Raw genomic sequence first — 25,847 nt, forward strand, 5'->3', positions numbered from 1 at the left:
GGGGCCCGGGGTTCGCCAGTTTGGATCCTGGGCGCAGACCTACTCGTCGCTCATCAAAATCAGGCTGAGGTGGCATCCCACATAGAAGAACTAGAAGGACCTACAACTAGGATATACAACTATGTACTGGGGCTTTGGGGAGAAAAAAGAAAAAGAGAAAGATTGGCAACAGATGTTAGGGCCAGTCTTCCTCAAAAAAAAAAAGGAAGAAAGAAAAAAGCTTAAAAAAAAAAAGTCAGTCTTCTCAGTGGCAGAAACTTAATTGTCACCATACTGTGATACAGTTGATTTAAACAGGAATCTCTTTTTTTTAACTGGAAATACTTAATTAAAAATAAGAAATTTGTAACATATAATGAAATAATCGATTTTTTAAATATATATTTATGATAGCTGGTTAGTTAGCCAACTTTAAACACATCTAGGGATGGAGGCACACTCCTTTCTGTGCCATCTTGTTCCAGTGTTGGAGGCCTCTGATTATTAGACAGGGTTTTTTTTTTCTTTAGTTTGCATTAACATCTGTCTTCTAGAAACTTCTACAACACTGTTCTCTGTTCTATTCTCTGTTCTGCCATATGAAGCTATAAAGGTTAAATCTACCACTTCAAACACAGCCAGTTATTTTGGGTCTTCGTGGTCCCTTCTCCAGAGTAAATAGCCTCTTGGGCCAGCCACAGGAATCGCCCTCAACATAGGCCTAGTTTATTCCATACCTAGAATTGATTTTTTTGTCCTTACCTGAATTTGATTCCTGCTAAAGAGCATTTAATCAATTATCTGCTATAATTCCAGTCTATTGGGCTATTTTTGAAGAATGAGTCTTTGTATTAGCTATCACTTCTAGTTTGGTGCTGTACAGATTGGATAAGGATGTCTTCATCCAATTAAAATATCTAACAAGGCAGGGACAAGGCCCTTCAATGGAGAATTCATCCTTTGGTTGATCCTCCTGACCCAGTAGTAAAGCATTTTATGAGTAAGATTCAAGCACCACTCTTAAATCCAGACTTTAAGTGAGAAAGGGAAAATCTCTGTGTTTTAAAAAATTTAATCAAAATTACTGAAAAAAAAAAGAATGAACATTAAATTCAAGTATATGCAAAATATACAGTAGGTTGCCAAATGATTGTTGAAGCATTATTGAGTATAGATTCCTTTTATTAGGGTATTTTGTCGGGAAATCCTGCTTACACCCACTCAGTCTGTTTTCTTTTTAAAGCCGGTGTTTTTTTTGGACCCACTGTTAATGCTTAGAGCTCTGTAACAGTAGTGGCATTTTTTGGCATCCCAAGGAATCTTAGTTGTGGGACAAATCAGAGAACTGTATAATTTGAAGGCAAAGAAAACCAGTTTATGCTTTTCATGTGGTCTACAATGTAATTACTTTTACTGCTACCCGCACTGGGTTATTTGGGGTAGTTTTGCTTCAGCCTCCTTAAACCAGTCATTTTTCAACCCTTGCTGTGCATTAGAATCATCTGTGGAGTTAAAAAAAAGCCTTCAAAAAAGCCTTTGTTTCCTTCAAAATGCTCCCCCACTCCCACCCCCAAGAGGTCCTGGCTTGATGGGACTATAGGGTGAGGCAGAGGGATCCCAAGTGCACAGCCCAGGTGAGAATGCTCCTAGACTTCCTTTGGTTCCTCTCAAAATTTCTTAATTTCTCTTCTCTTCCTAAAAGTAACGTGTTTCAAAGATGACCCCTTCCCCCGGTGTTCTGAGTCTTACAGACTGCTGCCACTGCCACTGCTGAATATTTCCTCCCTCTCTTGAACTCTTTTCCTGGGAATGCCTCAATACCTAATTTCTGGCCTTCTTTCCTTCCCCTTCCCCATCAGGTGAAGCACAAATCATTTGGGGTATCTTTTTCATTGAACAGCTCTGTTCATCTTTTCATTTCTTAATACCTTCCTTTTTCCATATTGACTGTAACAGTTCAGGCCATTAATAAAAGTAATTATTAGAGTTCTGACTTATTTACAATCTAGCATCTACATTCAGATCAGTGTAATGGATCTGGTAAACTAATACAAACGGGGTATGGTAAATGAAATCTAAGACACATCCTTCTTGATTATATATATTTAAAATATTGAGAATAAAAATGCATGTATATTTCTTTATTGTTAGATTTCAAAAACAGTAATAGAAATAGAAGAAACTACGGCTTCAGTGTTGCTGCTGCTTTATGGGGAACTTTTAAATTTATTGCCAGACTTATTTTCACTTTGGCAGGAAATAATACAGCTTGATATTTAGAGTAGATTGTGAATTGAGAATATTAGAATTTATTTTTAATTGTACCAGTGATTCATTATGCTATTTTAGATAAGTCATCATAGAACGAAATATTTTAAGTAGGTTTAACTTAGAGCATAGCATGGCCCCATTTGCAGAGAATTGAAAATGGGGCACAAATTATATCTTTGGGAGAGAACCATAGTAACAACAACAGCCGGAATCACAATCACATATCAAGTCCTTATTGTGTGCCAGGTACTGTTCCAAGCCCTTTACATGTCAGGCTCCTGTAACTGTGGAGGTACCAGAGGCCCAGGGAGGTCAGATCACCTAGACTCCGCCAGTCAGTGAGTGCTAGAGCCGGGCTGGGGCCAGGTAGTGTACTCTAGAGGTCAAATTCTTAATGACTTTGCACACTACCTGCATCATTCGTGGCCTCTTTCTTACAGCAGCCCTGTGGCGTAGCTGTTTTTATCTATATTTTACAGATGGGCAGACTGAAGCTTTCTAAGATTTTGTAGCTCCTTCAGTCATCCAGTGAGAAAGCGACTGAATTTGCCTTAGAACCTAAAGCCCTGACTTCAAATAGCCTTTTTCCAACATGTCCCCTTGGGAGAAATTGGGCCCAGCCCCTTCCATATTGGAAGGATAGCAAAGGAGCATACTGAAGTTCTCATTGCATGTGGTAGATACCCAACAAAATCTGTTCCTTATTTTATAAGTACCAAATTTATTTTAACACTAAATTAATATTTCCTCATATTGCCCTGATTCCGAGAATCTTGACCACAAGAACTTTGGGTTTGGAGGAGTGGAAGAATTTGTCTTTGAATTATTTGATCATAAAAATCCATGTTGCTGCCACTCTTATTTTAAATTTTAAAAAACTACTTAATTTTATTAATCAGCTAAATCTGAGCAATTATTTAAAATGCAGTTTTAATTTTTATTAAATGCTTTACATACAAAGGAATATTACATGTTTGCAGTGTAAATATGTATAGGAAATGAACAGCCTTTTGGTTCAAGAAATGGATCAACAATACCTTAAAATCAATCACATTGTGGCCCCCTCAACCTGATTCCCCTTCTTCATTTCCCACCTACCAGGTAACCACTAACAAGAATTTGGTGTTATTACTTTCTTGATTGTCTTTATAGTTTTACCATGTATGGATCCCTCATCAATATAGTGTAAAGGTTTTAACTATTATATAAATGGAATTATATTATGTGTATTCTTCTCCTGTTTGCTTTCTTTTGCCCAAATTATGTTCCATGTTGACTAGCTAATTCACTTTCACTACCATACTGATTTTCATGATTATATAGTATCCTGTTATATGAATAGGCCACAATTTATTTATCCATTCTCTGGTTCAGAGATGTTTGGGTTGCTTATAGCTATTTGTGTTACGAATGTTGCTGCTGTGAATTGTCCTATATATGTCCTGGTGCAGTTGTGCAAGAGTTTCTTAAGGTATATATCCAGTAGTAAAATTATTGGTTCACAGAGTATGTACGTCCTCCTTCATTAGAGGAGGCCAAATTGTTTTCAAAGCAGCTGTGCTAATTTATATTCCCACCGGTAGCATATAAGAAAACGGTCAAGTGATGTGACATCCTCATCAAAATTTGATTTTGTCTGATCTTTTAATTCTTCCCAGTCTGGTAGGTATAAAAATAATATTTCATTGTAATTTTAATTTATATTTCCTTCATTACTGATGAGGTATTACATTACATCTTTTCATATTTTTAATTGGCTTTTGTTTCTTCTGTGAAGTGCCTGCTCAAGTCTTTTATTCAGTTTCTAGTGGATGTTTTTTTCTTAATCATTTTAGGAGATTATATATTCTAGATACTAACGTATGTGGCAGATATCCTCTCCCAGTTGATGGTATATCCTTTCATTCTGTTGATGTTGTCTTTTGATGAAGAGGTTCTTATTTTTAATGCACCTGAATTTATCAGTCTTTTCTTATATGGTTTGTACTTTTTGTGTCTTTTTAAAGAAATTCTTCCCTACTTGGGGCCCTAAAGATATTCTTATCTATTGTCTTAAAGTTTTCATAATCTTTAATCCACTTGGAAATTGTGTGTATTGTGCGGTAGGGATCCAATTTCATGTTTTTTTGTATGTGTTACAACTTGTTCCCTAGTCTCCTTTCCCCACTGATCTGCAGTGCAGAATTTCCATACCTCCCTATACACACGCGCGTGCGCGCGCGCACATACACATGCACACACACACATACTCTCTCTCTCTCTCTTTGTTCTGCAAAAGTAGTTATTCTGGTTCACTTAACAGTTGCTATTTTAAAGGCAGTTATTTTAAATTTATTTTCATATTTTAAATTTTTATTTTATTTTATTTTATTTATTTTTTTGCTGAGGCAGATTCGCCCTGTGCTAACATCTGTGCCACTCTTCCTCTATTTTGTATGTGGGTTACTGCAACAGCAGGATACATTACAGCTGTGTGCCAGGAAATTGTTGTAATAACTATTCAAATCTGCGATGACTACAAGGTAAATGATTTCCTTGGGGTTGGGCAGTACACAACTTGTACAACTTTAAGCGGTGGTCCTGTTAATATGATTAATAAGCCTAACTAACCGATCTTTCCAGATACATTTTCTGAATGAAGAGCAATAATAATAGAAACAAGAAAAAAGTACAAACATGTAGGACTTAAAACACACTCACAGGGGGCTGGCCCGGTGGTGCAAGCAGTTAAGTGTGTGCGCTCCGCTGCGGCGGCCCGGGGTTCACTGGGTTCGGATCCTGGGCGCGCACCGACGCACCGCTTGTCAGGCCATGCTGTGGCAGGCGTCCCATATAAAGTGGAGGAAGATGGGCATGGATGTTAGCCTAGGGCCAGTCTTCCTCAGCAAAAAAAGAGGAAGATTGGCAGATGTTAGTTCAGGGCCGATCTTCCTCACAAAATAAATAAATAAATAAATAAATAAATAAAACACACTCACGGAATTCATGGATCAAAGAGAAAATGCAGGGGCCGGCCTGGTGCCATAGCGGTTAAGTGCACACGCTCCGCTTCGGTGGCCCGGGGTTCACGGGTACGGATCCCGGGTATACACTGATGCACCGCTTGTCAAGTCATGCTGTGGCAGCTTCCTGTATAAAATAGAGGAAGATGGGCACGAATGTTAGCCCAGGGCCAATCTTCCTCAGCAAAAAGAGGAGGATTGGCATCAGATGTGAGCTCAGGGCTGATCTTCCTCACAAAAAAAAGAGAGAGAATGCAAACCAAATTGCAGTATGTCTAGAAATTAACACTAATAAACTATGTATCAGAACCTATAGAATACTGCTTTTGGTTATCAAGAAAATTTGTAGCCTTAAACACATTATTAAACAAGAAAGAATGACAATGAATACATTAAATATTAAACTAATAGGTTAGAAAAGGGAACAAAATAAATCTCAGGAAGTAACAATAAGGTGAGGAACTAATAAAATTAAAGGCAGAAGTTAATGAATTTGAAAAACAATAGAAATAATAAATCTAAAGCTTTGGTTTTTTTGAGGGAGGGTGAGAAGGGAGGCAATAAAATAGATAAACCACTAGTGACTTAATCCAGGGGAAAGGAAGGGAAAGGACAGAGAATGAAATGAGGGGTGGGGAAAAGACCAGATAGAGGAGAATTAAAATTATTATAAGGGAACCTTTTGTGCATATAAATTAGAACCAACCTAAAGAAATGGATAATTTTCTAGGAAAACATACATTATAAAAATTAACTTTAGAAAAGAATCCATATACATCAGTAACTATAGAAGAAATTGAGAGGGGCTGGCCCCATGGCGTACCGGTTAAGTGCGCACGCTCCGCTGCTGGCGGCCTGGGTTCAGATCCCTGGCGTGCACCGACACACCACTTGTCAGGCCACGCTGTGGCGGCGTCCCATATAACGTGGAAGAAGATAGGCATGGATGTTAGCCCAGGGCCAGTCTTCCTCGGCAGAAAGAGGAGGATTGGCATGGATGTTAGCTCAGGGCTGATCTTCCTCTCTCTCTCTCTCTCTCTCTCTCTCTCTCTCTCTCTCTCTCTCTCTCTCTGTCTCTCTCTCTCTGTCTCTCTCTCTCTCTCTCTCTCTCTCTCTCTCTCTCTGTCACACACACACACACACACAATAAATAAATATTTTTAAAAAAAGAAGAAATTGAGAAAGTGGTAAAAATACCAGCTGCCCACTTCAGATTGCCAGACTCAGAATTTCATGATTGACTTGTTTCAAACCTTCAGTGAATAAATAGTTCTACTTCTGTCCAGCTGTTCCAGAACTTAAGAAAGAAGGGAAACTTCCAAATTCTTTTCTTAAATTCAGAAACACTGCTATCAAAATGTTTTGGAAACAGGGAAGAGAACTATAGTTCAATCTCACTTATAATATCCTTTCAAAAATTGGAAATTAAAAGTATTAGCATATAGGACTTCCAGGTAAACATTAGTACATTTATCTTTGTTCCTTCCCCCATTCACTAAATAGTGGTAAAGGAATTAAAAAGGGAGTGTCAAAAGTACTAGAGAAGAGGGAGTCTGCCCGGTGGCATAGTGGTTAAGTTCTCGAGCTCCAGTTCTCGGCCTGGGGTTCACCGGTTTGGATCCTGAGCTTGGACCTACGCACCGCTCATCAAGCCATGCTGAGGCATCACCCCACATAGAGCAACTAGAAGGATGTACAACTATGATATACAACTATCTACTGGGGCTTTAGGGAGAAAAAAGGAAAAAAGGAGGAAGATTGGCAACAGTTGTTAGCTCAGGACCAGTCTTCCTCAAAAAAAAAAAATAAGAGAGAAGAGTAGCTGACAAAGAATTAAACCTAGTTTTGCCAGATGGAAAACACGTGGATGAATTAGTGTGTGCGCATGTGTGTATATATATATAACGCTATACTACACAATGCAATATAATATATAGTAGACTTAGCAAACCAGAGTGAGTTGAAACCAAGTCCCGAAGGGGAGGAGTTAGAGGGGGCAGTGGTGGGCTGGTAGTAACAAGAATCTTGCTGAGTCATGCCACGGGATTCAGAAAGTTTAGGAATGAGTTCTGCTGGCTCCTTTTGTGGGTGGAGGTACAAGTAGAACAGGAAACAGGATTGACTGAGTATCTGTACAAGGGCCCCATATCACCTCCTGCAGCCTGCCCAGTCAGGCAACTGCCCCCTCTCTGCCCCGGTTGAAACTGGGCTGTTTGTTTTCTGAAGAGGTTGAATTAAAAAGCATCTAGACCTGGGGACTGCATACTGAAAACAGGGACCCACTCAGTGATGAGATCCTTTCTCCATCCCCTTTCTTTGCTCGCCTTCCAAAACTCTGTTAGCCCCTTGTTTATTGCCTGAAAAGGAGATTGGAGGATTCTCATCTGGGAAAATTGGCTTAAACAAAATATAGATACAGACGTTTGGGTGTCTTCCAGTGAAGCTAATTAATCTCTGCCCAGTCATCCTGTGGTCCAACCCTCACACTTACGTAACACTCAGTCCAGCATTTTGGTGCCTCTCTTAAACATGGAAGAACAACCAAGAATCTCCAGGTATTTAAGGATAACCAGAGATGGAAACAAACAGAAGTAAAAAAAGAGAGAAAGAAAAACCTGAAGAGGAAACTAGACTACTTTTTTTTTATTTTATTGAGGTCATAATGGTTTATAACATCATGAAATTTCAGGTGTACATTATTATTTATCAATTTCTGTATAGACTGCATCGTGCTCACCACCAATAGTCTAATTTTTATCTGTCACCATATATATGTGCCCCTTTACCCCTTTTGCTCACCCCCCAACCTCCTTCCCCTCTGGTAACCACTAATCTGTTCTCTTTATCCGTGTGTTTGTTTACCTTCCACATATGAGTGAAATTATGTGGTGTTTGTCTTTCTCTGTCTGGCTTATTTCGCTTAGCACAGTACCCTCAAGGTCCATTCATGTTGTTGCAAATAGGACAATTTTGTCTTTTTGTATGGCTGAGTAGTATTCTATTATATATATATGTATGTATGTGTATGTATATACCACTTTATCCATTCATCAGTTGATGGGCACTTGGTTGCTTCCACGTCTTGGCTATTGTGAATAATGCTGCAGTGAACATAGGGATGCATAGATCTCTTTGGATTGTTGTTTTCAAGGTCTTTGGATAGATACCCAGTAGTGGGATAGCTGGATTGTATGGTATTTCTATTTTTAATTTTTTGAGAAATCTCCATACTGTTTTCCGTAGGGGCTGCACCAGCCTGCATTCCCACCAGCAGTGTATGAGGGTGCCCACATTCTTGCCAACATTGGTTATTTTTTGTCTTGGTAATTATAGCGATTCTAACAGGTGTAAGGTGTTAATCTCATTGTAGTTTTGATTTGTATTTCCCTAATGATTGGTGATGTTGAACATCTTTTCATGTGCCTGTTGGACATCTGTATATCTTCTTTGGAAAAATGTCTGTTCATACCCTCTGCCTATTTTTTGATTGGGTTGTTTATTTTTTTTTTTGTTGGGTTGTATGAGTTGATTATATATTTTGGAGATTAACCCCTTGTCGGATATATGATTTGCAAATATTTTCTCCCAGTTGGTGGGTTGCCTTTTCGTTTTGTTGATGGTTTCCTTTGCCTTGCAGAAGCTATTTTAGACTACTTTTTTTTTAAAAAAAGAGAAAAAATAATTTGTGTTTTCAAAGATATAAAAAAGAGGAAGACAGTACAACCACCACCATTATGTTCATGTAAGAAGAACATGATGCATTGGAAAAAGACCATTGGGGAGGGGGTAATTTATGGTATCGGAAAGAAATTCAATTAAAGGGTTGGAAAATAAAGTCAAGGAAATCTCTTAGAAAGTAGTATAAAAATTCAAAGAGATGAAAATTAAGAAAGATACGATATAAAATTGAAGTCTCTCTCTAGGAGGTCTAGTTTGTGATAAAGAGGCGTTGTAACAAGAACTGAGGATAGGAGGGGAAATTATCAAAGACTAACAGCAGGTGATTTCCCAGAACTGTAGCACCTGCATTTCCAGATTAAGAGGCTCAGTGCCCAGTGCAGTACATGACAGAAGATGCACAATATATCTGCACTGAATGCTAATATACCACAGATACTGAATCTGTGGTACGTTAAAATTTAAATACATCCAAGGTTAACAAGAAGGAAGAGGAAAAAATAGGTCACAAAGGATTGTAACAGAATGGCATCATACTATTCCACATCACTGTAAACTGGAAGAAAATGGATCAAGGCCTTTAAAATTCTGAAACAACTGACTATTCACATACGAAAGAATGAAATTGGACCCCTGTCTTATACAACCCACAAAAATAAACTTAATATGGATTAAGGACTTAAATGGAAGACCTGAAACAGTAGAGCTCTTGGAAGAAGAGATGGGGGAAAAGTCATAGACATGGGTCTTGGCAATGATTTTTTGGATGTCACACCAAAACCACAAGCAACAAAAGCAAAATGAAAAGGCAGCCTACAGAGTGGGAGAAAATATTTGGCAAATCACATATCTGATAAGGGATTAATATCCAAAATATATAGGAACTCCTACAACACAAGAGCAAAAAAACCCCACCAAATAATCCAATTAAAAAATGGGCAAAGGATCTGAATAGACATTTTTCCAAAGAAGACATACAAATAGCCAGTAAGCACATGGAAAGGTGCTCAGCATTACTAATCATCAGAGAAATGCAAATCAAAACCACAATGAGATATCACCTCACACCTATTAGAATGCCTGTTATCAAAAAGACGAGACAAATGCTAGCAAGGATGTGGAGAAATGGGAACTCCTTGTGCATTGTTGGTGGGGATGTAAATTGGCACAGCTGCTGTGGAAAACAGTATGGAGGTTCCTCAAAAAATTAAAAATAGAGCTACCATATGATCCAGCAGTCCTACTTCTGGGTATATATTCATAGGAAATGAAGTCTCTATCTTGGAGAGATATCCGACCTCCCTATGTTCATTATAGCCTTATTTGCAATAGCCAAGACATGGAAATAACCTAAGTGTCCATTGACAGATGAGTAGATAAAGAAAATGTGGGGTGTGTGTGCATGTATATATGTATGTGTGCACACCCGTAATAGAATGTTATTCAGCGGTAAAAAGAAGGAAACCCTGCTATTTGCAACAACATGGATGAACCTTGAGGACATTATGCTAAGTTCAATGAGTCAGAGAAAGACAAATATTGTATGATATCATTCGTATGTGGAATCTTAGAAAACCAAACTCGTATAGAAGCAGAGAGTAGATGGTGGTTGCCAGGGGCTGGAGAGTGGAAGAAATGGGGAGATGTTGATCAAAGAGTACAAACTTCTGGTTATAAGGTAGATTGTTCTAATATACAGCGGGGTGACTACAGTTAACAATACTGGCTTATGTACTTGAAAGTTGTAATAGAGTAAATAAATCTTAATTGTTTTCACCATAACAACAACAAAATGGTAATTATGTGAGGTGAAGGATGTGTTAATTAGCCTTATTGTGGTAAAGATTTCACAGTATGTATGTGTATCAAATTGTCAGATTGTACACCTTAAACTTATACAAGATTATATGTCAATTATCTCTCATTAAAGATGGGGGGATTTTCTGCGAGAAAATGATTCTAACTTAGAATTCTTTACCCAGCCAAACTATCAATCAAATGTGAGGACGGAATCGAAACATTCTGAGTCATGTGACATCTTAAAATTAACCATTTACTTACCCTTCCTCAGGAGCTATTTGTGGGATATATTTCACCACAACAAGAGAGAATACCAAGAAAGAGAAAAGCATAGGATCCAGAACAGGAAATCCAACATAGCAGGCCTTGAGAACAGGACAGAGGCCTCCAGTTATGAATATCTACAAGAAAAACAAAAAGATTACTTGATTATTTGAAAATATTTGAGAGGAAATTTACACTTCTGCCTCGAAGTTTAAGGATGAATTAGTAAAGTGAGAGATACATAGAAAACATAAGTGTACAAAATTAGCTCCGAGGAAACCAAAAACATTAAAAAATAAATAAAAAGAATGAAAATGCATTCCTAGTGTGGCTGTAAAGAATATTTACGTAATGTAAACTGAATAATTTAGCCAAATATTATGATAACTGATTAGGAGGAAGGAAGGAAGGGATATTAGGTGGGGGACAGGATGTCAGAGAGCTAAACTTTTACTGCTCATATTAAGAAGTTAATAAATAATGGAGGAGAGGGCCTAAAGAATCATTGACCGGTAACACAAGCATGCTGTTTAGAAGTAAGGCAGCAGATTCCAGAGTTGAAAGTGCTTGCCATTATGAACAAGGATTGAGGGTGAAGGGAGAGACATTCAATTACACAGTTTGACTTTTAAAGCTATGTATATGTACTACTTTCGTAAATAAAAATTAAAAACAATATTTATTTAGCCAAAACTGTGATAGAACCTCATGAGGATAGAGAAGGCAGCATAAGTGTGTGTTTGGAAGGGCTTAGGAAAGCTAAATCCAAAGTAGAAAGCCACAAGACAGTGTCTGAAGTGGAAAATCAAGGAAGGCAGTATTTTCGACTTTTTAGACATAGGTAGTTAAACAATAGGTAAAATAGCTAAAGGAGTTGAAAGGATTGCTCCTGAAAAGTCTGCAAAGAAGAAAGGAGCAGGGTGAATTTGGTGATGAGGAAAAACAGGTACATCATCCTTCCCTCTTTCCTTCATGAAGCACCCCAAAGACGCTCCAGGATCTGGCAAACTGTTTATAAATAGAGATTTCTGGCCACACGTGTAGGTCTGTGGTAGGCATTAGACTACAGTGTCTGGATTTCGTTTTCTCTCTCTGGCTGCCTTGTCTGAGTCTCCATTGTGGACCCGAGCTCTTTTCTCTCTGAAATATCTGTCCTTTTTGGTTTTGTCTTTTCATCCTACACAGTTAGGTGGTGTCATTTCCTTCCAAAGTTGCCATCTCTATGCTGATAATTCTATAGAATGTATCTGTAGCCCAGATTTCTTTCCTGAGCTTCAGACCCAAATACCAAATATCAAGCTGCGCTTTCAGTATCCTCACTTAACTGTTCTTCCCATGGCATGTGCAGAACCAGATTCAGCCTGCCCTGTCATTCCTTACTGCAACCTGTTGTGTCTTCTCTGTCTCAGAGTGGCGCCGTATCCACAAACATGGGTGTCAGCTTCGACTCAGCCTCCCTTTCCCTTACCCCCTGAATATTTCTTAACTGTGTCTCCTTCTCTTCATCCAAGAGATAATTCATTAATCTTGGACTTACAGTATGGCTATTTCCTATTAAAATAGAGGGCGGTCATTATATTCCCTTCCATTATTTCTAACACGTTAAGTTGTCATTCAGCCTGCCTCACAGCTGCCATAAAAAGCACAGGCTCTCAATGTTCTAGCCTGTTTCTTCTGTCTCATACCCATATGTCTGGAGAAGGGAGTCTGAACACTTTCATCATGATGATTTAGATCATAGTTTGATGTCTGTAACTCCCCCCCCCCCCCCCGTGCTCTCTTTTATGTGCTCATTTTATTTTTATATTGCTTGGTAAAATTGTCTTTTTTCCAAAGATAATTCCTATACATCCCAAGCCCTGGCTATTGGGACATTTCTTTCTCTGTGGTGCTGTAGGTTTGGTGTCCTTGGTATACTGATCACCAGGATCCCAAATCTTTGCCTTCGAAGATGTTTGTTCTCCTCCTGTGTACCACTTTCTAGGGGACATAAAGGTGTTAAGGTGTGTACAGGATGCAGATTGATCAATGAGGAGAGAATTCTTTCACTATATACATTTCTGTGTTATTTCATTTTATGTTTTACAACTAGCATCTGCGTTTAGCATCTGATTGAAAGGGAGTGTAGAGAAATAAGTTGAATTAAGATAATAGTAATAGGTGAATTTCTCTTATTTAAATGTCCTTTTATAATAACAAAACTTTAAAAATATGTTATATAATCCTAGTTAGGGACTTTCCTTGAAGTTCATGTTTTCTTTTCAATAAATTATTTCTATCCAAATTGAACTATCTTCAGCCATCAAGTTCGCAGTTGATACGAATATGTGAAATCTCTGGCATTTTTATCACTTACATGCAAATTGTCAACTTCTTAAAAAGTGCTGTGCCAGTGCCTAGCGGTTGCCCTAGAGTTTTCTATATCAGCATCTTGTAATCTATCAATTATTTTACTTGTAAATTTTGAAGGTGGCTGTGTGAGATGAGTGTGGACTTTGGAGTCAGACAACTCAGGAGACCTGGCTCCAGCACCTACCAGCTGGGAGTCCTTGGACAAGTTTCTTAACTTCCTCAGTCCTCCTTCCCTATACATTGGAGATGATCATAGTCACTTGACTGAGTTGTGAAAATTAAGTTAGATACTGTCATAGATGTGAAGCATCTAGCTCTGTGCTTCAGACACAGTAGACACTTTATAACTGTTAGCTTCTGGCTTCCTCCACACCTCTTTGATTAAATTGGTATAGAGTTTATTAACTCATTTGTACTTGATACATATTTCTGATAGAGGTAAATATGTCAAGTTATTTTGGTGATATCCTGACACTCCCCTACTAGGGACTCGTCGGCTACTCCTTCTGCCTACTAAATTAAACTTGTGCTACTCATCCCTCTGTCTGGTCCCATTTACCTTTCCTCTGTGTTTTCACAACGTATCCCTTGGTATGACCTCTGCTATTAAAACTTGAGAGTTCTCAAACTGTAATATGTTGTCTGTAGTGTATTAGTTATTTACTGCTCTCTAACAAATTACACCAAAACTTAGCAACTTAAAACTATTTGTTATCTCACAGTTTCTGAGTGTCATATGTTTGGGAGTGACTTAGCTGGATGGTTCTGGCTCAGGCACTTTCAAGAGGTTTTGGTTAAGAGCCACAGCTGCAGGCATCCAAAGATTTGATTGGGGCTTGCGGATTCACTTCCAAAAGGTCCCTCTCACCTGGCTGTTGTCGAGAGATGCAGTTCCTCACAGAGTGTGGGCATGAGGCCTTAGAACTTTGCCATCTGGGCTTGTCCATCGACGTGTTTAATGTCCTCACAACACGCAGACAAGTGATCTGTGAGAGCAAGGAGGGAGCCACAGTGCCTTTTATTGCCTAGTTAGTCTCTGAAATCCTCTACATCGCTTCTACCTTACTCTGTTCGTTAGAAGCAAGTCACTAAGGGCAGCCCACGCTCAAAAGGAGGGCTATTAAGTTCTACCTTTTGAGGGGAGGATTGTCAAAGAATTGATGAACATATTTTAAAACCACCATACCTGGGGTGCTTGTTGAAAAGTAAGAATCTTGAGGCCCATTTCAAATTTAGTGATAGGGAGGGCCCGGGAACCTATAGTTTGCATAAGCACCCTAATGATTCTGATGCAAGTGTCCTGAAGTCCACACTTGGAAACACACTGCTCTGCCAGATGGATCACTTGGTCTTCCTTAAGTAGTCTTAATTGGCCACACCCCCATATCTTTACAGAGCACACGTAGCCTGTTTTCAACTGTAGATATCCTTTTTTAGACCTGGGTAAGTCGTTACCTCTATGGTTCCTGCTACCCCAGACAGAATTGAGCTCTCCCTGCTTTGAATTCCTATAATATTCCATTTTTTTCCTGCTCTTTGGCTCTAATTACCTTGTTCAATGCTGCATTGCTAGTAGGAATTTTAAAAAAATGATTGCCTTCATCTGACCTGCTCTCCTGCCAGCAGAACTCTGACAACAAGCATTCTGCTACTCAGGATTTAAAAGCAGTGTGATCACTAGAATGCTAAGGAAGCTGGCTTAAACCACACTTCCTGTTAGCTAGTACTTGGATGCAGGCATTTATCAAAGAAATGAGTTTCTGTTGTGTGCGAGGCTTGGTTTCAAGCATACAGTAGTGAAAGGAGACCAGATGTGCTCCTTGTAGATGAAGAGGTGACGGTATATAGGTACACAAAAATATGTCATCACAACTTGAAACACATTCTAGGGAAGAAATGAACAGACTGCTATGATGTAAAACGAAAAAGACCTATTTAGATAAGGTTTTTAGAGAATCTGCCTGAGATTTGAAGGATCGAGAGGAGAAAAAGACTCTTTAGAAAGTAAAAAGGTTAGTATGTTCTAATACCTGAGAGGAATCGGGGTGGTTGAAGGGGCAAGAGAGGCTACCATGGCCATGGTCAGGGTTTCATTCTAAATGCAGTGTTGTAAGTTTTGTTGGTATGGTATCCAACTTGGAGCTTTTCTAATTTGGCAGCTGTGGAAATAACTGGGAGATTCAAATTCTAGCTACAAATCCGGCTATAACAGATTGGAAAACAGGATTTCTGTGTTAGCTTGACAGAGGGAAGCTAAGAAAGAACTCAAGCCTGAATGGTTGTCAGGGTGGCTGTCTTCTCATCTCAGAACATAAAATGTGGGAATGACCACAACAGCAACAGGAGGTATTTATGTGGGAGAGAAGAGTGCTCTTGCCTTTAGAGATGATCCAGTATTCTAGAAAGGAAGGTTATTCATCTGATTCCATCTTTTTAAGTTCGGAGCTCTGTTTGTAGATCAGATACGTCCATGTCCATCTCTCCATGCTCTCAGTTGTTAGCTGCTGACTCAATTCCAGATTAGACATATGGACAAGGACAAATGCGGTGAGAGCTCCATGATTTCTCACCAACTTCCTTTCCACATAGCCAGCTGCTCCTCATCTCCCAAAGCTCTTCCCCACCCTTGCCTCCTGTAGGTGGAAGTATACTAGGTGTTGGGAAACCTAGTTCTGGCCAAATTGCCCACAGAAAGATAGCAGGACCTTGAAAGATCTTTTCCTCTCTGTTTCTGGTTCCCACTTGTTTGCAAGAGGGCTGGATAAGATGACCTCTAAAATTCTGTTATTTTCTCACATTAGCCCAGGCTATAATGCTGTGATCCTCCTCTGAATTCACAGCATGTGTTTATACAACAACAATTTAATATTTCTCCTTATTCTCTGTGATGGCTGGGCAGCTCTGCTGGTCTTGACTGGGCAGTTTTTCTCGTGGTCTCCCCTGAGTTCACTTGTGTGGCAGCATTCAGCTTGTGAGTTGGCGGGGGCTGCACTCAGTTGGAACAGTGGCTTCATCTCTCTCTCTCTCTCTCTCTCCCCCCCCCCTCTCTCCCCCCCCCCCCCCCCGTCTCTCCCTCTCCCCTTCTCTCTCCCTCTCCTCCCCCCTCCCCCTCTCCTCCTCTCTCCCCCTCCCTCTCTCCCCCTCCCCTTGTCCCCCCTCCCTCCCTCCCCCCCCCCCCCCCCCCGCTCGTTACACTGGCTTCTTCCTATTATGGCAACATCCAATGCATGAGCATTTTACCCAGCCTCTGCTTGCTTCTAAGGTCCCATTGGCCAAAGCAAGTGACACAGCCAGTACTAAAGTATGAACAGAACCAATGAGAGGCAGGATACTTTAGGGCCATTAATGTAACAGTCTACCACAACCTCCATACTAAATTACCTACCTTCTCCAGTGAAGATTTCCTGAAGTGGTTTTATTTAAAATCTTGTCGTAGGGCCAGCCCCGTGGCTTAGCGGTTAAGTGCATGTGCCCCGCTACTGGCAGCCCGGGTTCGGATCCCAGGCGTGCACTGACGCACCGCTTCTCCAGCCATGCTGAGGCCACGTCCCACATATAGCAACTAGAAGGATGTGCAACTATGACATAGAACTATCTGCTGGGGCTTTGGGGGAAAAAAAGGAGGAGGATTGGCAATAGATGTTAGCTCAGAGCCGGTCTTCCTCAGCAAAAAAAGAGGAGGATTAGCACGGATGTTAGCTCAGCGCTGATCTTCCTCACAAAAACAAAAAATAAATAAAATAAAATAAAATCTTGTCATAGAATTACTTGGAATTATGAATCTAATACATTCATGATGTAGTTTGTTGGGACTCTACAGGTTTTGATTTGTGGAATTAGAACCCCTGGGGAGATATTGAATCAGAGTGAGTTTAATCACAAATTATTCTTGCCTAAACTTGATCTTATGTGTTCAAGATAGCAAAATATAATTCAGATTGTGGTATCACTCTCCTCTGGGACCTCTGCTTTTCATAAGATAAAATTGAAGCATTTAGTATTAGGTTATAAAGCTACTTCGTAGTTAACCTAGACTTCCATGTTAGTCTAAGATGTGGACTACTAAACTTTATCAGTGAGTCAGTTATCTAAGAGAAAATTTAAATTTATATTGTAACAGTGAAATATAATGTTTAATAACCTGTGTTGGGGGGATTGTGTGTTTTTTTTTTAGCTCTTCAGAGAAGTAAGAATAATGAAGATTTTAAATCATCCAAACATAGGTACTTTCTGCTTTCTTCAATCCTTTTGGGTCTAAATGCATTTTTGAAAGTATGTCATAAAGCTAAACATATATTCCAGGAGTGATAGGAGATTCCTTCCCTCCTCCCAGCCCAGGTACACTTTTAATAAAATATATATACAAATTGTTGATCGTATGTATTAACCTTTTGAAATTACTAAAGACAGGTTAAAAGCTTAGGTATTAAACATTTAAATTTAAAGCTTTAATGCAGTAGAAATATCTGTAATCAGGTTATAATTTTTAATGTATTAGAAAAATATCATAATTGTATTTAATTCGTAGATAGAAGGGAATTATAGTAAGTCAGAGTGAAGATTTTCAAACGTATAACACTTTTTGCTGTGGCTGTGTTCCTAAGAAAATACTTGTACATTGAACCATATTTTAAAGGATATAGGATACTTGCTATCTAATGGAATTTTGATATGAATTGTTTTATACAGCACAGATTTGTTTTGTGTGTCCTCTGTGTGCATAGCTCTTTGCTAGGTGTGATGAAGTGGATTTAAAGATGGGAACCGTCGTGGTCCTGCCCTTATCGTAATTGTCGGAATAAGATGAAAGTATGCAAATTACTTAATACTGACCCTGTTATATATACATCTCAATGAAAACTTTTGATCCCACATGTATCATAATAGAGCGCTTTTTAAATAATATAACTACCTTTTTACACAGTGATAGCTTCTACATTCTAAAAATATTATTCCTATGATGTACACCTGAAACTAATAGAATATTGTATGTCAGTTATATGTTATCAGTAAATAAATAAATAAAAATATTATTTCAAGAGTGAAATAGCTCTTAAGACTGCCAGTTGTATCAGTTTACTATCAAAATCAGTTCTAGGAAATGGGAGGGGTGATGTTTGATATTAAGGATATCCTATCAAGAATTCTTGAGATACAAGAATAGAAGAATAAAGTGGAACCACAGGAGGGAAAAAACTTGTACCTTGTTTCATCAAATCTAAGCCACCATCATTTAAAAAGCATTATTATTTTACATACTACTAAGAAAAAAAATGCTACTAAACTATCATCCCATTGTCATGATATTAGTTAAAATATGAAAAAATATACATCTTAGAATCAATGAAATAATGATACATTTGGAGAAAAGAAAAATAACATGAAATATAATAGTAGGAAGAAAACTTTTCTTCACTGTTTATTTCAGCCCTTTGGGGTTAGCTAGCCAACTCTAGATTTCAAATTCCAACTTTTCAACAAAAAAATATTGTATCACTACTCCCTAGAACTAGCTAACTTAAACATATTTATTTTGTTTTTTAGTTACTTAAATTGTACCATGATTAGAGTTCTCTCTACTTACTACTAAATGACATATCTTTGATAATAGATTTAAATTTCTAAAATTTAAATTTTTATTGGATTAAAATAGTTTTTCCAAAAGAGCCAATATTTGCATTGGAATTTTAGAAAGGTTTTATTTATATGTTGATGGCTTACCAGCATATGTACCTTAAATTTCTTTAAATGATTTTTCTTGACAATCTGAACATATCATCTTAGAAATGATATGATACTTTTATACATCAGTTCAACAAACATATCTTAAATACTACGTTAGGCACTTTATTTGGTCTAATACTTTATATTAAAGCATCAGAAAATAGCAAGAGAGGGGCCGGCCCTGTGGCATAGCAGTTAAATGCACACGCCCTGCTGCTGGCAGCCTGGGTTCAGATCCCGGGCACGCACTGACACACCGCTTGTCAGGCCATGCTGTGGCGGGGTCCCACATAAAGTGGAGGAAGATGGGCACGGATGTTAGCTCAGGGCCAGTCTTCCTCGGCAAAAAGAGGAGGATTGGCGTGAATGTTAGCTCAGGGCTGATCTTCCTCACAAGAAAAAAAAAAAGAAAAGAAAATAGCAAGAGAAATGTAAGAGACTAGCATTCCCACCCCACCCCCCCTTGCGCTTTGGTAAATTTAATTTCAAAGTATGTTATCGAAATAAAGTAGATACGCAAAGTAGTGATTTGATAGCTTTAGAAATTTACTTCACTTTCATTTAAAAATATATATATTTCTGATTGATTCATTACTGTTTTATGAATTACCAGTAATAGAAATATTATTTCTCTCTGTAAAAAGGGACTGCTATATCGAAGTCACACTGACTCATTGAAAATAATTCTTTAAAAAAGTTCTTTTCAATTAATTATAGTATAATCCCTTCTACTTCTTGCCATCTTTGGCTTCAAAATAATAACAAAGGAACCTTGTTCTCTGAGAGTTGTGATAAGTTTTCCAAGCAACAGAAGTCTCAAGGGGAATTATGTATATCCTTAAAGCCATAACGACAAGCAAATGGATTTGGACTTGTGGGAATAGAGAGATCTGAGCATTTCCCACACGTTGAATGCGAAATAAGAACGCTTTTCCTGAGTGCAAAGGATGAGCTGCTGGGAGGGCAACTAGCCAATATAGACATTATAGGACAGTGATAGAGGAAGTGAGAATAGCCACACTTCACTAGACTGCTGAGTGCATACTGAAGTTAGATAGTTTGAGCACCCAGAAATAATCTTTATTTTTATGGAATTCCATGCTTTTATAGAATCTTTTCTCTTGTAATTGTAATATATGATAAAATTTCCTAAAAGCATTTTTTTAGGGGGCCAAAAATCTAAATCCAAAATTTTTAACAGAGGAAAAGTTACTTTTCATAGTTACAGTTTATATGTACATGATATATGCATGCAGACATTTGTTTCTTTTTCTCCTGTATCCTCTCTCCTCCCCCAGTGAAGTTATTCGAAGTCATTGAAACTGACAAAACACTCTACCTAATCATGGAGTATGCGAGTGGAGGTAAGAAATTTAAATATATTGTTTTTCTTTCTTTCTTCTCTTTTGAAGAATACACAGCCACACTACCCACGTGGATAACTGTTAAGATTTCGTTTAACATCCAGAGTCATAATACACAAGGATGAGAATCAGAAAAGCTGACTCTTAGCAGTTCTGTGAGTTGCTATGAAATGTTTCACTATTAGCATTATTGACTAATGATATCCAAATACTTGGATTTTTTTTATTGTGGTAAAATATACATAACAAAATTTACCATTTTAACCATTTCAAGTGTACAGTTCTATAGCATTAAGTACATTCACATTGTTTTGTAACCATTACCACCATCTATCTCCAGAACTTTTTCATTTTCCCAAATTGAAACTCTACCTCCATTAAACAATAACTCGCTATTTCGCCTCCCCCCAGACCCTGGCAACCACCATTCTGCTTGCTGTCTCTATGAATTTGGCTACTCTAGGTATCTCATATGAGTGGAATCATATGGTATTTGTCCTTTTGTGACTGCCTGTTTCATTTGACATAATGCCCTCGAAGTTCATCCATGTTGTAGCATGTGTCAAAATTTCCTTCCTTTTTAAGGCTGAATAATATTTCCTTATATATGTGTGTGTGTGTATATATATATATATATATATATATATATACACACACACACACACACCACATTTTGTTTGTTCCAAGTACTTGGATTTTTAAATATATCAGTGCATTAGCCTGTTTGAAATAAATGTGTACTGCATGTTGGATAGTTTTCTTTATCAGATTTTAACATCATTGGTGTCCATCTTTCTCAAGGCCAGAAATGGTGGTTACAGTACATATGGTTAGATTTTCCTTAAAATAAAGATTAAGGGCTAGTAACTGTTCGCTTACAAGGTTATACAAATGTAGACATTTTTCTGAAATGAATCTGAATAGCTGTTATTTTTTATAAAGATTTTCATTTTAGGGATGAGGTTGGGCAAGGCTTGTAGTTTTTGGACCGCATGTGAGTTTCATCGTCTGTGGAGGGCAGAAGCTTTCCTGCCAGTCTCTCTTTGTTCCCTACCTCTAGCACAGTGCTTGGCACGTAGCAGATACTCAACAAATAAGAATTGAACTGAATTTATGAAATTATAAATTACTGGGAACATATTCTTTTTAACTCTACAGTTTAGTTTAAATAATTTTGATTACAATGGAGTTTTTTTTTTTTATCTTTAGCACTTTGATCCAGGTTGCAAAACCTGGAGACAGAAAGTTGAATCACAGCCTCACTGTAGTGAGTTAACTATTAAATAAAAGATTATAAACCTGTTTTGGGCAAGAATGAGTTATAGTAGGCTCACTTCTGACACTGCTTTTTTGCACTCCTAATCATTATTAGTTGTGTGATTTATATTTTAAATGTGTGATTTGAGAATTTAATTCACAATTGAGGAGGAGTAGGAAGAGCTGAAGGTTAATTCCAGTACCAGAAATCTGTATGGAGTTCTAATACTTTCTAGTCATCTTACAGAATAACGTTCATAACCTTTTCATTTGTATAGCCTGCGCAGTGCACAAATGCTTTGTCTTACCTGATCTCCTTTGACCTTTACAATGACTTCATGATGTTGTCAGGCAGCGAGTGATGGGCTTTTACCCTTGAGGAAATGGAGGCTGGGAAATGGGTGGTCATGCTGCCAGGTCTGGAGTCCCAGCCTTCTGACACCATATAGTCTCTCCTGATTGGTCAGTCAGTCATGGCTTTCTCTTCCCATCTATTTTAGGTAACAGGGTCATAGAGATTGCTCTTATATAGGGGCGAGACAAAAACATCTGAGAAGCATCTGGTTTTAGTAGAAAGAGGATGGCTTTTGGAAAACACAGATGTGGGGTCAATCTAGCCAGTGCCCCTTATTCGCTGGCAGTGTGACCTGATAAGTTATATGTCTCTGAGCTTTTAGTGGACTTGCTAACACAGCCTTCATTTGAGGACTCGGTGCCATTGCTCAGCATTATAACAGCACTAATCAATGATGGTGGTGGTTAATTGGCTTGGGCTGTTTGTTTTAATCAGTCAACAAAGCACTGTCAATCTCCAGGACATCTGTTTTATTGTTGATACGTTTGCTATTTTGAACAACGAAAGTTTCATTAAGTTGACTACCTGCTTCTCTCCCCAGCCTGGTATTTTTCAATTTGGTAAAATCATAGAATTTTAGAATTGGAAAGAATCTTAGAAATCATCCAGGACAACTGCCTAATTTTAACAGATGAAACTAAAGCTCTGAAAAGTTGTTCAGTGCCAGTGGTTCCATCGCTAGTTAGTGGCAGGACCTGAAGTAGAACTAAGGGCTTTCTGAACTGTCTGGCCGGTGTCCTTCCATCAACCCACACAGTGCCTGACCTGGGTGAGGAGAGCCATTGTTTGCTCTTTTTCCTCTAATAAATAGCCTTTAGAGATTTGCAGTTCAGCTGCTTAATCTGAGTGCTAATACATTTTTAATAAGGAAAAAAAAGAGATCTGGGATGAATTCCTGATTTGTAAGTTAAATTCCTGATTTATAACTTAGGAATTGTGAGTGTGACTTCATGATTCCAAAATCTTTTAAGAGGTTTATATTGCATTTGAATTTATAAAAATATTTTTAAATTATGTTGACAGACTTGGACTTTATCTGTGTTACTCTACAACTGTGGGTTTAATCCATTAATTTTTTTTTTAGTCAAAACTGTTTTCCATATGATACGCACACATCTTCAGTTGTTTTCACTTTTTAACCACTTGTTTTGACATTGTATACTATTCTGCAAATAGAAAGGTCATTCACTTAGAAAATGCTGACATTTTACTGAGTTGACATTTAACTTCATAATTCACATAGTTAAATGAATTGTATACTGTAAGTTAGCAATATGTAATGCCTTTTAAAAGATTATTATGCACTCAAGTGATAACTTGAAAATATTTATGCCCATCATTATTTAAAAATTTATTCAGAGTTAGAGCTAAAAATTTAAAAGTCAGAGATATTAATGTACAATTCAGAGTGACTTTTTCCTCAAAAATATTTAAATTATGTTCTCAAACTAAACTTTTTTTAAGTATCAAAATATTTTAGTTAGGTATTGTCACTAAGCTGATGGAAGTAGTCTTTATTTGTGTGAAATAGACGTGATTCTTTCTCAAATTCATTTTATATCTAATTTGCTAAATTAGTACTCTTTTCTGTTGATTTCAGAGGTGTTGGTTCTTTACTCCAAATTGATAAGCAATTGGCAATACTGATATATTTCCTGAAGTGTCACCTCTTTTTCCTGAGGAATTAATACTATGTAAACTACCACCTAGATGTCCGCCAGCATGTTCTATTGGCTTTGTCTTCACACCGAGTCCTGAATCCCCCCACTTCTCCCCACCACAGCCACTTCCCACTGTAGGCCCAGCCACCCTCACTGTCTTGATTATTGCACTGCTCCCAATTGGTCTCCCTGTCCCTTTCCCAATCCTAATCCTCTGCTCCGTCTAGCAGACAATAATCCTTTTAAGAGGTCAGTCTCATATTCTCCTCTGCTTCTCCTCTCACTTAGAGCAAAGCCCGAGTCCTTACCAAAGCCTACAGGACTCTTCATGACCTCACCCCTCCTACCTATCTCTGTGCTTATCCACTACCTCCCTTCCCCTCGTTCATGCTTCTCCAGCCATATGGCCTCCTTTCTCTTTTCTCTGCCTAGAATCTTTCTCCCAGATAACTACATTGTCCTAGAATCTTTCTCCCAGATAACTACATTGTCCACTGCCTCACGGTAGTCAGCAAGGCACTTACACACACATACTTCCTGTTTCTTACCTCTGCTTTTTCTCCGTAGTACTTCTTATCATCTGACCTACTAAGTTCATTTGTTTGTTTATTATCTATCTCCTCTACTAGAATGTAAACTCTAAAGGAATGGGACCTTGCTTTGTTCACTGCTGTATTTCCCCATAGCCTAGAACAGTGCCTGGCAGTTAGTAGGCACTCAATAAATATTTGTTGAATGAATGAATATATTCAAGAAATGCTTATTTCTCATAATCCTACAGTGAAGACATCCTCTTTTAATACAAATAACATCCATTTTAACTTTCAATTTTTGTTGCTAAGTTTTGATTAAAGCATATGGAAAACATCACCTTTTAAAATAGAAGTTGTATAATTTAAACATAGGAGAATTTAATTATAAGGCTTTTCTCTTAAAGATTTTATCGGTGAACTTTGCCTGTAGTTAAACTTAAGGCTAGTTTAGTTCAAATTCCACTTTTTTCTGTTTATCTTCATATCTATATTTAAAAATAAAAATTAGAGCATTGCTAAAAGTGAAACATCATCAATTTATGGGAAAATTAATCCTCAGAAGTAGGACTTCTGCTTACTTTTATTTCTCTCAATTATAGGTGAAGTGTTTGACTATTTGGTTGCACATGGAAGAATGAAGGAAAAAGAAGCAAGAGCTAAATTTAGACAGGTATGAATTAATACACCTTTAGTTTATTAATTTAATAAATTTATCTCCCTTAAACCCTGAGGCAAACAAGTGTTTGCCTTTGTAAATGGTCATAAGGCCCATTAGATGGTGCAGGGGTTGGCCATTCAGTTCAACAAAAATTTATTAAGTACCTTTTATGCCTAAGGCACTGTGCTAGAAGCAACCATTGGTTCTATTTCTGGCTTTGTGATTGGGATTTTAGTCTCACACTTAACCTTACTGTTTAACAGTTGAGCCTTAAAAAATTAGAGCCTTTCAAAACACCTGTGATTGCATTCATTTCCGAGTTTTTAGCAAGAAGAGTGTCACAATCCCAAAATTCATTATTAGTTTTGTCTTACATAAGCTGAAACCAAACAGAACTTAATCTGTTAATGACTTACCTTCTTGCTTTTTCTTTACCCTGCTCTTTAAAGAAACACTCATTTTAATAACCACATTTTAAACGTAAAGGTGACTTAACTCTCCTGTCTTTATTGATAATAATTACTACTTATTGATTGATCATTACCTGTCAGACATTGAGATAAGTGCTTTACCTACATTAATGTAAATCTTGCAGAGGCCTTGTGAGTTAAAGATTATAATAATGCCCATTTGCTAAAGATAAGGAAACTGAGGCACAGGAAGATTAAATAATTTGCCGGAAATTTGATGTTGGGCAAGTGGCAGGCCTGTCATTGATTCAGACCCAGGTCCTCTGACTCCGAAACTCAAGATTCTTAATCATTATGTTGTGCAATTATTTAGACTAGGAATCAGCAAACTCTTTCTGTAACGTGCCAGATAGTAAATATTTTAGGTTTTGTGGGCCATACAGTCTCTGTCTCAACTATTTAACTCTGCTGTTGTAACACAGAAGCAGCTGTAGACGATATGTAAATGAAAGTACTCACATGGTTGTTTTCCAACAAAA

The 25,847-nt window shown here is 37.9% G+C and overlaps 1 protein-coding gene across 11 annotated transcripts in view; it reads left to right on the top strand.

The window, feature by feature from the left end:
- The window catches only part of MARK3 (microtubule affinity regulating kinase 3), a 110,653-nt gene that overhangs the window by 48,944 nt on the left and 35,862 nt on the right, over positions 1 to 25,847 (top strand). For all 11 annotated transcript variants that reach the window (XM_058567768.1, XM_058567770.1, XM_058567775.1 and 8 more), the window contains 3 exons: positions 17,521 to 17,569; positions 20,369 to 20,434; positions 24,840 to 24,910. In XM_058567768.1, coding sequence (XP_058423751.1) covers positions 17,521 to 17,569; positions 20,369 to 20,434; positions 24,840 to 24,910 — 186 coding nt within the window. The remainder of the gene's footprint in view (positions 1 to 17,520; positions 17,570 to 20,368; positions 20,435 to 24,839; positions 24,911 to 25,847) is intronic.

Source organism: Diceros bicornis, chromosome 24, assembly GCF_020826845.1.
Source record: "Diceros bicornis minor isolate mBicDic1 chromosome 24, mDicBic1.mat.cur, whole genome shotgun sequence".
Classification (NCBI taxonomy): Eukaryota; Metazoa; Chordata; class Mammalia; order Perissodactyla; family Rhinocerotidae; genus Diceros; species Diceros bicornis.